At 43.1% G+C, this 14,090-nt stretch overlaps 1 protein-coding gene across 1 annotated transcript in view; it reads right to left on the bottom strand.

The window, feature by feature from the left end:
• Nucleotides 1-8,453, bottom strand: part of LOC311110936 (polyunsaturated fatty acid 5-lipoxygenase-like) — a gene marked incomplete at its 3' end in the record, with an annotated part of 21,449 nt that extends 12,996 nt beyond the window's left edge. Inside the window, exons 1-4 of the mRNA XM_084153582.1 lie at nt 8,275-8,453; nt 3,775-3,973; nt 3,006-3,087; nt 2,630-2,752 (exon numbers count right to left, since the gene is read on the bottom strand). Of these exons, the coding sequence (XP_084009708.1) occupies nt 2,630-2,752; nt 3,006-3,087; nt 3,775-3,973; nt 8,275-8,424 (554 nt within the window). The 5' untranslated portion in view covers nt 8,425-8,453. The remainder of the gene's footprint in view (nt 1-2,629; nt 2,753-3,005; nt 3,088-3,774; nt 3,974-8,274) is intronic.
• Nucleotides 8,454-14,090: the final 5,637 nt, after the last annotated feature.

Genomic DNA, 14,090 nt, shown 5'->3' with positions numbered 1-14,090 from the left:
ATTCAGCTGCACAAATAAATCAGCTGCACAAATAAATCAGCTGCACAAATAATTTAGCTGCACAAATAATTCAGCTGCACAGATAAATCAGCTGCACAAATAATTCAGCTGCACAAATAAGTCAGCTGCTCAAATAATTCAGCTGCACAAATAAGTCAGCTGCTCAAATAATTCAGCTGCACAAATAATTTAGCTGCACAAATAAGTCAGCTGCACAAATAATTAAGCTGCACAAATAATTCAGCTGCACAAACAAGCCACAGTATACAGTAGCAACACAGTTAGTCATGGTGACACCAACACTTTTCAGGACTATAAATACACGGCATCCTGCTAACACCAGCCACTTCCTCTAAGACTCTATAAGGTGTAGAAAGCCTCTGAATGGCACGCATACACAATCCATGTCTTAATTGTCTCAAAGCTTAACAATCATTATTTACATGTAACCTGTCTCCTCCCCATCATCTACACTGATTTAAGTGGATTTAACAAGTGACATCAATAAGTGATCATAGACTGACGAGTTGAATGCTATGTCATGGAAAGAGCAGGTGTCTTTAATGTTTTCTACACTCATTGTATAAGCCATCTAGTAGACGCTTTTATCCAAAGCGACTTACAGTTATGTGTGTTTACATTTTACATATGGGTGATCCCGGGAATCGAACCCACTATCCTCGCATTATAAGCAACTTGCTCTACTAACTGAGCTACAGAGAACCACACAGAGGAACTATAGAGCAAAGACACACAACCCGTTTCGAAGGTTGTTATCCCTCCTAAGCAATCAAAGGAAAGTTGGACCTCATCATCACCCATATTCTCCTTATTTCCTCATTTCTTAATGTATATTAAAAGCATACAGTACGCTGATAGGTATGGACCAAAGTATTTGTCTCCTTGACACAATATGTGTTTGTGTTTAGGCCTGGTGATGTGTAGGATACATGCAAATGTCCCTGGTTACTCATAAAAGAACTCTCCAGTTCCACAGGCTTTCATACAGAGCTTTAAAACAGGTTACCTTTTAGTCACATCCACATACTACTCACCACCCACCCAGCTACTGAGCCAACAGATGATTTCTATTTCCCATTTAGCCTTTATTCAAACAAGGAAGTCCCTTTGAGAACAACAACAAAAAAACATTCTGAGGAACACCTCACTAGATGACAGCTCCATCCTGGACAACCGGACATTTAGAGCATACAGTCAATGCAATAAACAAATATTGACCCCAATAAACTGAAAATCCCCTATTATGACAAGCATGGGTCTTTTACATGGAAATCTCCACATTGGAAAGAGGTCTACTGTAGGTTAAGCACCGTAGAGAGTACAAATTAAACCGAGTGTAAATCTCCACATTGGAAAGAGGTCTACTATGATGATGATGATGATGATGATATGCCATTTAGCAGACGCTTTTATCCAAAGCGACTTACAGTCATGCGTGCATACATTTTTGTGTATGGGTGGTCCCGGGGATCGAACCCACTACCTTGGCGTTACAAGCGCCGTGCTCTACCAGCTGAGCTACAGAGGACCTGTAGCTACTATAGGTTTAGCACTGTGGAGAGTACAAATTAAATTGAGTGTAAGACTGGCTGGACAATGTTGTAAATCAAATCAAATCAAATGTTATTTGTCACATGCGCTGAATACAACTGGTGTACACTTTACCGTGAAATACTTGCTTACGAGCCCTTCCCAACGATGCAGAGTTAAAAAATAATACAATAAAATAGTAACACAAGAGGAATAAAATAAAATACACAAGAAGGGAGCTATAAACAGGGAGTACCAGTACCAGATCAATGTGGAGCTATATACAGGGAGTACCAGTACCAGATCAATGTGGAGCTATAAACAGGGAGTACCAGTACCAGATCAATGTGGAGCTATAAACAGGGACTACCAGTACCAGATCAATGTGGAGCTATAAACAGGGACTACCAGTACCAGATCAATGTGGAGCTATAAACAGGGACTACCAGTACCAGATCAATGTGGAGCTATAAACAGGGAGTACCAGTACCAGATCAATGTGGAGCTATAAACAGGGAGTACCAGTACCAGATCAATGTGGAGCTATAAACAGGGAGTACCAGTACCAGATCAATGTGGAGCTATAAACAAGGAGTACCAGTACCAGATCAATGTGGAGCTATAAACAGGGACTACCAGTACCAGATCAATGTGGAGCTATATACAGGGAGTACCAGTACCAGATCAATGTGCAGAGGTAAGAGGTATTTGAGGTAGATGTGTACATGAAGGCAGGGTAAAGTGACTAGGCATCAGGATAGATAATAATAAGATATTTGAGGTAGATATGTACATGAAGGCAGGGTAAAGTGACTAGGCATCAGGATAGATAATAATAAGGTATTTGAGGTAGATATGTACATGAAGGCAGGGTAAAGTGACTAGGCATCAGGATAGATAATAATAAGGTATTTGAGGTAGATATGTACATGAAGGCAGGGTAAAGTGACTAGGCGTCAGGATCAATGCGGAGTAAAACAAAGAACAGAGTAGCAGCAGCAAAATTATGACTGTAAAAAGTGATGAGGGGATACAGTTGTAGCAGGGTTTGAACCTGTAAAATGGATGCAGTACTTACGCCTTACTGTAGTTAAGAACGAAGTCCACTCCTTTCTCGCTGTCAAACTGGATGTCTCTGGGAAGCTCCTTGTGTGTGTTGGAATCTATACTCATAGGAAACCCAGGCTGCCACTCACTCCATCTATACACAGCAGGATATTACAGAATCACTAGCAGGTTCAGCAGCACTACTGAATTAGGACTACAGTATGTAACACTGTGTGCAGGTCTTTTACTGTTAGGCTACACGATATAAAGTCAAAGCATTGAATACTAGAAAACATTGACTAGTTCAATACTTTGAATACATGTATTTGTTTAATGCATCTTGGTGTATAATCAATATGTTATAATTGTGATGTAGATGTGTGCTACACAATAAACCCAGCTCTTGCCTGTAGGTTTTCCGTCTGCTCTCCAGCTCTTTACGTCGGTGCTGCTTCTCCAGTCTGGTCTTGTCGTCCTTTGGCAGCCGTGCTTAAAAAAATGTGAAAAACTTTAATGAGGATGATTTTAGATTGACTTCTGTGTTCCTTAAGATAAAGAGTGGGGACAGTTTATTGACAGACAGACCGACAGACCGACAGACAGAGAGACCAACAGACCGATAGACATACAGACAGACAGAGAGAGAGAGAGAGAGAGAGAGAGAGAGAGAGAGAGACAGACCGATAGACAGACAGACAGACAGACAGACAGACAGACAGACAGACAGACAGACAGACAGACAGACAGAGAGAGAGAGAGAGAGAGAGAGACAGACTGACAGACCGATAGACAGACAGACAGAGAGACCAACAGACCGATAGACATACAGACAGACAGAGAGAGAGAGAGATAGAGAGACAGACCGACAGACCGATAGACAGACAGACAGACAGACAGACAGACAGACAGACAGAGAGAGAGAGAGAGAGAGACAGACAGACAGACAGACAGACAGACAGACAGACAGACAGACAGACAGACAGACAGAGGGAGAGATAGAGAGACAGACCGACAGACCGATAGACAGACAGACAGACAGACAGACAGACAGACAGACAGACAGACAGAAAGACCGATAGACAGACAGACAAAGAGACAGACAAACAGACCAACAGTCAGACCGTCAGACAGAAAGATGTGATCGACCAACCGACAGACAGACAGACAGACAGGTACCTTTGCCATCCCTGAGGACCACCTCCTTGTCGTCCACCAGCCAGCGGAAGCAGGGGAACTCTATGTAGTCTCCAGAAGGGGTCTTCACTGTGATGTACTTACAGTACCAGTCATCCTGAACCCAGTACTTCTTCTTCTCTATCTTCACCAGCTCCATCTCTCCCAGGTTCTCCCCCACCGTCACATCATACGAGTCCACCTGAGGACGGACAACCAGGTTTAGAGACATTGAGCTTGCTCTCATCCTGTAAAGTGAACATAATGGGCCAATTCCTGGACCCAGATTCAGCCTAACCTGAGGACGGACAATAGTCATTACCAGGTTGTCATTGTTACGTAAAGTGTTTTGTTTTTTATCAATGACTTACAGTGCCTTCGGAAAGTATTCAGACCCCTTGACTTTTACACATTTTGTTACATTACAGCCTTATTCTAACATTGATAAAATATTTATTTTTCCTCAGCAATCTACACACAATACCCCATAATGACAAATGTATTAAAAATAAAAAACAGAAATAGCTTATTTACATAAGTATTCAGACCCTTTGCTATGAGACTCGAAATTGAGCTCAGGTGCGTCCTATTTCCATTGATCATCCTTGAGATGTTTCTACAACTTGATTGGAGTCCACCTGTGGTAAATTCAATTGATTGGACATGATTTGGAAAGGAACACACCTGTCTATATAAGGTCTCACAGTTGACAGTGCATGTCAGAGCAAAAACCAAGCCATGAGGTTGAAGGAATTGTCCATAGAGATCCGAGACAGGATTGTGTCGAGGCACAGATCTGGGGAAAGGTACCAAAAAAAATTCTGCAGCATTGAAGGTCCCCAAGAACACAGCGGCCTCCATCATTCTTAAATTGAAGAAGTTTGGAACCACCAAGACTCTTCCTAGAGCTGGCCGCCCGGCCAAACTGAGCAATCGGGGGAGAAGGGCCTTGGTCAGGGAGGTGACGAAGAACCCGATGGTCACTCTGACAGAGCTCTAGAGTTCCTTTGTGGAGATGGGAGAACCTTCCAGAAGGACAACCATCTCTGCAGCACTCCACCAATCAGGCCTTTATGGTAGAGTGGCCAGATGGAAGCCACTCCTCAGTAAAAGGCACATGACAGCCTGCTTGGAGTTTGCCAAAAGACACCTAAAGACTCTCAGACCATGAGAAACAAGATTCTCTTGTCTGATGAAACCAAGATTGAACTCTTTGGCCTAAATGCCAAGCGTCACGTCTGGAGGAAACCTGGCACCATCCCTACGGTGAAGCATGGTGGTGGCAGCATCATGCTATGGGGATGTTTTTCAGCGGCAGGGACTGGGAGACTAGTCAGGATCGAGGGAAAGATAAATGGAGCAAAGTACAGAGAGATCCTTGATGAAAACCTGCTCCAGAGCGCTCAGGACCTCAGACTGGGGTGAAGGTTCACCTTCCAACAGGACAACGACCCTAAGCACACAGCCATGACAATGCAGGAGTGACTTCGGGACAAGTCTCTGAATGTCCTTGAGTGGCCCAGACAGAGCCCGGACACGATCGAACATCTCTGGAGAAACCTGAAAAATAGCTGTGCAGCGACACTCCCCATCCAACCTGACAGAGCATGAGAGGATCTGTAGAGAAGAATGGGAGAAACTCCCCAAATACAGGTGTGCCAAGCTTGTAGCATCCTACCCAAGAAGATTCGAGGCTGTAATCGCTGCCAAAGGTGCTTCAACAAAGTACTGAGTAAAGGGTCTGAATACTTATGTAAATGTGATATTTCAGTGTTTTATTGTTTATACATTTGCAAAAAAAACTGTTTTTGCTTTGTCATTATGGGGTATTTTGTGCAGACTGATGAGGGGAAAAAAACAATTTAATACATTTTATAATAAGGCTGTAATGTAACATAATGTGGAAAAAGTCAAGGGGTCTGAATACTTTCTGAATGCACTGTATACCAAACAAGGTTTATTGTGTTTGTTGGGATCCCCATAGCTGTTCATTTTGCACCAGGTGCTCTTTCTGGGGTCCAGATACAAAGCCAGATAGAGACAGCATGAGGTTAATACCAGCTCATGAGTCACTGACGGTTGGTGCAATAGAGGAAGTACACAACCATTGCATCCTGAACTAAAGAGTAGAGCTGGATCTAGTGAACAAGATTCAGACACTGGCGAAGAATTTAATGCCAGAATGAGTTGACAATTTTGATCAGATAGGGAAGCTTTTTTTATTGAAGTGGTTTGTATGGGCCATAAGGTCATGAGGTCATAAGGTCTCATCAGCTATTGGTTTGTCTACATATGTTGTTATTTTGAGTGAAAGAACAGATACATTAATTTGGTAATCTGATTCCGTTAGACCACCCTCATACACAGAAACAGCCTCTAGGGCTCACCCTGCACCCAAGTGTAACCCCCTTTATCTAGTACTGTACTGTGTAGTGAATAAGGCAAGTTTCTACAAGACAATGTAAAGTGATTTGAGCGCCTTAGCAAATGCTTTATATTATTCAATCCATTGTATTCCCAAGTGACAACCAGGTAAATAGCACTGTGTAAATGGAGCTTATCACAGTCTTGTAGTCTCTTCATCTCTATGGGTTACTCCCCTTCACTCATATTGCAGCACAATTTAAGAGAATAGAGCTCATCAAGCTTATGTGTAACCTAACTGACTGACTGAGTGGTTCCTCTTTTCTCAGCTTGCAGTGTGGACCTGATGACATAGGTTCCCATAGGGCTGGGCATGATCCTGCAACACATTCTGTGGCAGATCTTACACCGGGGAACAGTAAGATACAAATATATTATATATATACAGTACCAGTCAAAAGCTTGGACACACCTACTCATTCAAGGGTTTTTCTTTATTTTTACTATTTTCTACATTGTAGAATAATAGTGAAGACATCAAAACAAAACTATGAAATAACACATATGGAATCATGTAGTAACCAAAAAGGTGTTAAACAAATCAACATATATTTTATATTTGAGATTCTTTTGTTCTTTTTTCTATTTTTTTTGTCATTTAGCAGACGCTCTTATCCAGAGCGACTTACAGTTAGTGAGTGCATACATTTACATACTAGCCCCCCGTGGGAATCGAACCCACAACCCTGGCATTGCAAATGCCATGCTCTACCAACTGAGCTACACGGGGTCATTCTTCAAATAGCAACCCTTTGCCTTTATGACAGCTTTGCACACTCGTGGCATTCTCTCAACCAGCTTCATGAGGTAGTCACCTGGAATGCATTTCAATTAACAGGTGTGCCTTCTTAAAAGTTAATTTGTGGAATTTCTTTCCTTCTTAATGCTTTTGAGCCAATCAGTTAAGATTTCCCTTCACTGGAACTCAGGGACCTAGCCCGACCATGAATAACAGCCCCAGACTATTATTCCTCCTCCACCAAACTTTACAGTTGGCACTATGCATTGGGGCAGGTAGCGTTCTCCTGGCATCCGCCAATCCCAGATTTGTCCGTTGGACTGCCAGATGGTGAAGTATGATTCATCACTCCAGAGAATGCGTTTCCACTGCTCCAGAGTCCAATGACGGCGAGCTTTACACCACTCTAGCCGACGCTTGGCATTGCACATGGTGATCTTAGGCTTGTGTGCGGGTGCTCGGCCATGGAAACCCATTTCATGAACCCATTTTGTGGTCCTCTGTAGCTCAGCTGGTAGAGCACGGCGCTTGTAACGCCAAGGTAGTGGGTTTGATCCCCGGGACCACCCATACACAAAAATGTATGCACGCATGACTGTAAGTCGCTTTGGATAAAAGCGTCTGCTAAATGGCATATTATATTATTATATTATTATGAAGCTCCTGACGAAGAGTTATTGTGCTGATGTTGCTTCCAGAGGCAATTTGGAACTCGGTAGTGAGTGTTGCAACCGAGGACAGACGATTTTTACGCACTACGCACTGCAGCACTCGGCGGTCCCTTTCTGTGAGCTTGTGTGGCCTACCACTTCGCAGCTGAGCCGTTGTTGCTCCTAGATGTTTCCACTTCACAATAACAGCACATACAGTTGACCGGGGCAGCTCTACCAGGGCACAAATTTGAAAGTCACTGAGCTCTTCAGTACGGGACATTCTACTGCCAATGTTTGTCTATGGAGATTGCATGGCGGTGTGCTCGATTTAATACACCTGTCAGCAATGGGTGTGGCTGAAATAGCTGAATCCACTAATTTGAAGGGGTGTCCACGTACTTTTGTATATATAGTGTATGTAATTGTCTACACAACTAGTAATCAGCCATCCTAGAGAACACAATCAAAGCTTTCTACAATGACACAGTCAGAGTTTTTAAATCTCCAGTCTCAAGTCTGATAGAGGTACAATATTTCCAATGATTGTCAAAAAACTAAACAAAATCACCTCTGTCTTTCAAGTAATGCACACACTGTGAAACCTTCAAGCTCACTGTAACACAAACTCTTGACTGTGAGAAAGAAAGACAAAACCCTAACCACACAAGCCACTGTAACTCAACTCACAGCCCCTCTCTCGAAGTCGTTGTAGAGTGGTTTGTCCAGTAAAGTCCTCTCACTGCATCCCTCTGTTCCCACCAGGGTGATGTATATGTAGTCATCAGTCCCTGCGAACCACTGGCTCCCTGTAGCCACCGTCACTGTGTATGATGGCATGGTGGTACACACACAGGATAGACAGGAGAGCTGATATCCACTGGTTAACTCTGCAGGCAGATATGATCACCTACTACAAGTGCGTTGGTCATTCACTTTGAGAGAGAGAGGAACAAATTAGATTTCCCCTTCCTGCTCATGAATATACGTAGACCCTCTCTCTCTCTCTCTCTGTCTCTCGCGCTCTCACTCTCTCTCTCCCTCATAAATATATCCTTATGTACTGACACCAAACATGCAATGTAAAAGCAAACTAGATGAGGCAGAGGCATTTGATAATGTTGCACGTTGGCTGGTGTACTGTTTGAGTGTTTGAATGTTTGACCCCACCCCCTTATCATGCCTGAAGGAATGGCCAGATTATCTATATAATATTTTATTCATATTCATATTCTCTCTCAATTCAATAAATGCTTTGTTGCCATGAATGGGTGGTTGCCACTGTTGCCAAAGCAATGTATATAAGGAATTACACATGAACAATATGTTTGAGCAACAATAATAATATATATATATCAACAAAAACAATTATACAGAAAATAATACACAAAACATTGAACAAACACACAACAATTGAGAAATTAAATCAACAAGGGCTCGTGTACATGACATGGTGTGAGCTATTGTCTCTCTTATATTATGATAGGCCAGGACATAACCAACTGTCTCTACGTTTTCTCCACCCAAAACATCTCCTCAACAGGTAGTTCAAGAGATCCTGCAATTCTTTCTTCAAATTTCAGGAGATAAATACCTCTGGTTGAGTCATATGTGCAGCAGTGGAGTAGGAAGAGCTGCTCATTCCCGACCCACAGTGCTTACATAGTCTTTCTTCTCTGACGTCCATGATATCTCTATGGTGTCCTGTCTCTATGGTCTGTACATTGTTAATGTCTTCCTTTGTTTGAATTATTTTATCTTATTATTATTTTTAACACATTTCCAGGTGTTAAATGTTGGTGGGGCTTTAATCCCATCATGTATATTTTAAATTGTAAAGGGGACCCCAAAATTTCGCTGCCATATAGAATGATTGGAGTCATGACAGAGTCAAATAATTTATGCCAAATTCTAATTGGTGGTTAATTTATACTGGCTCTTTCTAAATGCAAAATATGCTCTGCGTGCTTCATCTGTTAGAGACATTATGGCCATGTCAAACTGCCCAGATGGACTTCTAGTCAGACTAAGGTACGTATAGTTGATGGTGTGTTTCAGGGTTTGTTCTCCTAGGGTGAAATGGTATCTACTTGAGAATGGTATTTATACTGAACAAAAATATAAACACAACATGCAACAATTTCAACGATTTTACTGAGTTACAGTTCATATAAGGTAATCAGTCAATTGAAATAAATTAATTAGGCCTTAATCTATGGATTTCACATGACTGGGAAGGGGCGCAGCCATAGGTGGGCCTGGGAGGGCATAGGCCCAGTTTTTCTCCACAAAAGGGCTTTATTGCAGACAGAAATACTCCTCAGTTTCATCAGCTGTCCGAGTGGCTGGTCTCAGACGATCCCGCAGGTGAAGAAGCCGGAAGAGGAGGTCCTGGGCTGGCGTGGTTACACGTGGTCTGCGGTTGTGAGGCCGGTTGGACATACTGCCAAATTCTCTAAAACGACTTTGGAGGTGGCTTATGGTAGTGAAATGAACATTAAATTCTCTGGCAACAGCTCTGGTGGACATTCCTGCAGTCAGCATTCCAATTGCTTTTTGTGCGTATGGAACATTTCTGGGATCTTTTACTTCAGCTCATGAAACATGGGACCAACACTTTACATGTTGCGTTAATATTTTTGTTCAGTATGCGTTCTTCTCTCTCTTTCTCTTTGAGAAACCACAGACAGGCTTGAAGCAATATCCTGTTGATGTTGTCCTTAACCATAGATCTAGGATCAGTTTACTCTATCCCCAATCGTAACACTAAACATTAGGAGGATGAAACAATAGCTGGCAACTTCCTATTTCATAAGGCAACCTCACAATCTCTTTTAGTAAATAGTGGTCGCTGGCACCTTTGAGTATCTGAAATAATCCCCCCCCCCCCTTCATTTTTTTTGTACTAGCACTGACTTTGCTGATAGCTACTTTATTGTGGAAAAATGTACCGGAACTTACTATGACTGAGATGTGGTTGTCCCACCTAGCTCTCTTAAGATGAATGCACTAACTGTAATTCGCTCTGGATAAGAGCATCTGCTAAATGACTAAAATGCAAATATAATGGTTGCTGGCACTTTTAAGTATACAAAACATTAAGAACACCTGCTCTTTCCATGACAAAGACTAAACAGGTGAAAGCTATGATCCCTTATTGATGTCACTTATTGAATCCACTTCAATCAGTATAGATGAAGGGGAGGAGACAGGTTAAAGAAGGATATTTAAGCCTTGAGACAATTGATACATGGATTGTGTATGTGTGTAAGTGTGCCATTCAGAGGGTGAATGGGCAAGACAAAATATTGAAGTGCCTTTGAATGGGGTATGGTAGTAGGTGTCAGGCGCACCGGTTGTGTCAAGAACTGCAACGCTGCTGGGTTTTTCACGCCCAACAGTTTCCCGTGTGTATCAAGAATGGTTCACCACCCAACTTGACACAACTGTGGGAAGCATTGGAGTCAACATGTGCCAGCATCCCTGTGGAACGCTTTCGACACCTTGCAGAGTCCATGCCCCGACGAATTGAGGCTGTTCTGAGGGCAAAAGTGGGTGCAACTCAATATTAGGAAGGTGTTCCTAATGTTTTGTACACTCAGTGTATCCTAAGTATAAGTATATCATCAAGCTGTGGCCAAAGCAGAAAATTGTTGTGGCGTTATGTCCTACCCAGGACAAAGGGGACTCTGTATGTACTTATAAAAGCTTCTGAAAGTTATTAGTAAAAGGTTTTAGACATCATAAGATAACATAATCAAATCCACTTCCTCTCCCCATCTAAGTACCTACTTCTTCTGTTTGATGAAAACATCCCTGTGATGTTGGCTTCCTTACATTACATTATTTGGTTTCCAAATCATTGAGCAGCGTACACCTGTATAGGTCAGCTTACTATTCTGTGGATGCACCCACACAATCCGACACACTCACTACCACTTGGGTTCCAATGGAAACTTCCCAGATCAATATTCAACGAAATGATCAAATATCAGTATTTACACTTGACAGGGTTTCTTTTCCTAATGCTCCCAATGTACCAATACTAATGAGGGGTAGAGGGGAATAGGCCGTTTAGTATTATGTTCTAGATCCTGTAGGAGGGGGGAAACAGTGCTGAAGGAAATGCCGCTGTTTCAAAACGATTCAAGGAAACGGGTCTAATAGTGACTCCCTAAAAAAACGCCACTTCGATACAAATGACTTTTCGTAGCATTTTTGCTAACCCTAGCCCTTCTCCTAACCTGCTGCACTAATTCTCCTAACGAAAAGTCGCAGCTGTATCGAAGTGGCGTGTTTTTAGGGAGTCCCAGGTCTAACATAGCCTGGTCCCAGAACTGATTGTGCCGTCTTGCAAATACAACATTACCATAGTAAAACAGCAGATCTAAGACCAGGCTACGTTTAACATAGGAGGGCAGAGACAGTGAATACTCAGAAGGGTAGAGAGCAGGGCCCATATTCACAAAACCTTAAGAAGAAATGTCTTCTTAACTATATACTTATGAAAGTTAAGCAAAGTTGCTATTCCTCAAAAAGGTTATTGGAAATGTTCTTAATTCCAAGATAGCTAAACCCTTGTCTTAAACTCAGGGCAGTGAGAGAAAAAGCTAATGAAAGCAATTGAACATGTTTTTCATCAACAGTGAATACTCAGAAAGGTAGAGAGCAGCTCTCTAGCCAGTCATTAATAGGGCTACACATATTTACCAGTCAAATCACGAGGTGACATCAGACAACAACAGGCAGTGTAGCCTGGTTTCAAGAAAATACATGCAAATATGGATTCCAACTACTTCACTGCAGGGTACAGAATGATATACTAATATACTTCCATAGAGGAGCAGGACTGTATGTGGTTTGGTTTGGGCTCTCACTCAGGATGCAGTTGCCCTAGAACAGTGGTTCCCAAACTGTGGGAGGGGTCGGCGGGTGGGGGGCGCTCGGGTCCGGCTTTCAGTTTACTCTTGAGTAGAATGCATAGGGTGCAATTTCCAAATTGGGTAGTGCATCATCAGTTTTCTTCTTGTCATATCAGTCATTGCATACCTTAGACAGCTATTTATAACAGAAATGTCCAGTTCAACTAGCCCATGCCAGCTAACGTTTTTTAGCTAGTTCTTTTTTTACCCATAGATTTTGCTGTAATGTTTGAGTCACTCAAATATCACATGAATACACATTAGACATGACAAACTGTGTAGAATTGCAGGAAATAAGGTTTAAACATCCAACATTTTCTCTCTGGCAACAAGAGGAGTGTGAACAGTTTGTCATAAACAGTGTTTGTGCCCATAGAAATAGACGTGGGGTGCGAGATGTTCCCCAATGCTGGAAGGGGGGCTCGAGTGAAAAGGTTTGGGAACCCTGGCCCTAGACAGTCATCTAAAGTCAGTCTTGTATGGATTGGATTGGCGGATGGTAGTCTCATAAACCCATACCCTAGACTCTCTTGGTAACTTCGAAAAGGGAAATCAAATTGTTCCTGGGAGGGTCCTCTTCAACTCTCCCAATAAATTATGAGGCAGACATGCCAGAACGTTGTGATTCGAAACCAAAAGTCTGGTTTTAGTGAAGGTAGTTGATGCAAACTAGCCACTTGTGAAATGCACTCATTAAAAATAACCTCAGTGATCTCCATTTTATTAGCTACTATTTTGTGTCTGGGTGATGTGATGTGGGCAACCAGCGGATAAGGCAGTGACATAGTTCCTCTATGCCAAACTGACGTTCAATTACACACAGATGTGTTCAGCCGGAACATTGGCACATTATGGGAAACAACCCGTTTGTCTAGAGCGTACCTCAAGCCACGGAGGAATGGAGAAGCTCAATAATGTCCGGTTAACTCAGAGACGTTACGCAGCGATCTAATCTCAAAGTTACAGACAGTTGTGTGTAAAGCACAGGGCAGGACACCACCCACAGTGGTCCTACTAGGGGGAACTGTAAAGCACAGGGCAGGACACCACCCACAGCGGTCCTACTAGGGGGAACTGTAAAGCACAGGGCAGGACACCACCCACAGTGGTCCTACTAGGGGGAACTGTAAAGCACAGGGCAGGACACCACCCACAGTGGTCCTACTAGGGGGAACTGTAAAGCACAGGGCAGGACACCACCCACAGCGGTCCTACTAGGGGGAACTGTAAAGCACAGGGCAGGACACCACCCACAGCGGTCCTACTAGGGGGAACTGTAAAGCACAGGGCAGGACACCACCCACAGCGGTCCTACTAGGGGGAACTGTAAAGCACAGGGCAGGACACCACCCACAGCGGTCCTACTAGGGGGAACTGTAAAGCACAGAGCAGGACACCACCCACAGCGGTCCTACTAGGGGGAACTGTAAAGCACAGGGCAGGACACCACCCACAGCGGTCCTACTAGGGGGAACTGTAAAGCACAGGGCAGGACACCAACAGCCACAGCAGTCCTACTAGGGGGAACTGTAAAGCACAGGACAGGACACCAACACCCACAGCAGTCCTACTAGGGGGAACTGT

This window comes from Coregonus lavaretus, assembly GCF_964263955.1.
Source record: "Coregonus lavaretus genome assembly, chromosome: 36".
NCBI classification, from domain to species: domain Eukaryota; kingdom Metazoa; phylum Chordata; class Actinopteri; order Salmoniformes; family Salmonidae; genus Coregonus; species Coregonus lavaretus.
The sequence above is the reverse complement of the archived record's forward strand: the minus strand, read 5'-3'. Positions and strand labels throughout refer to the sequence as shown.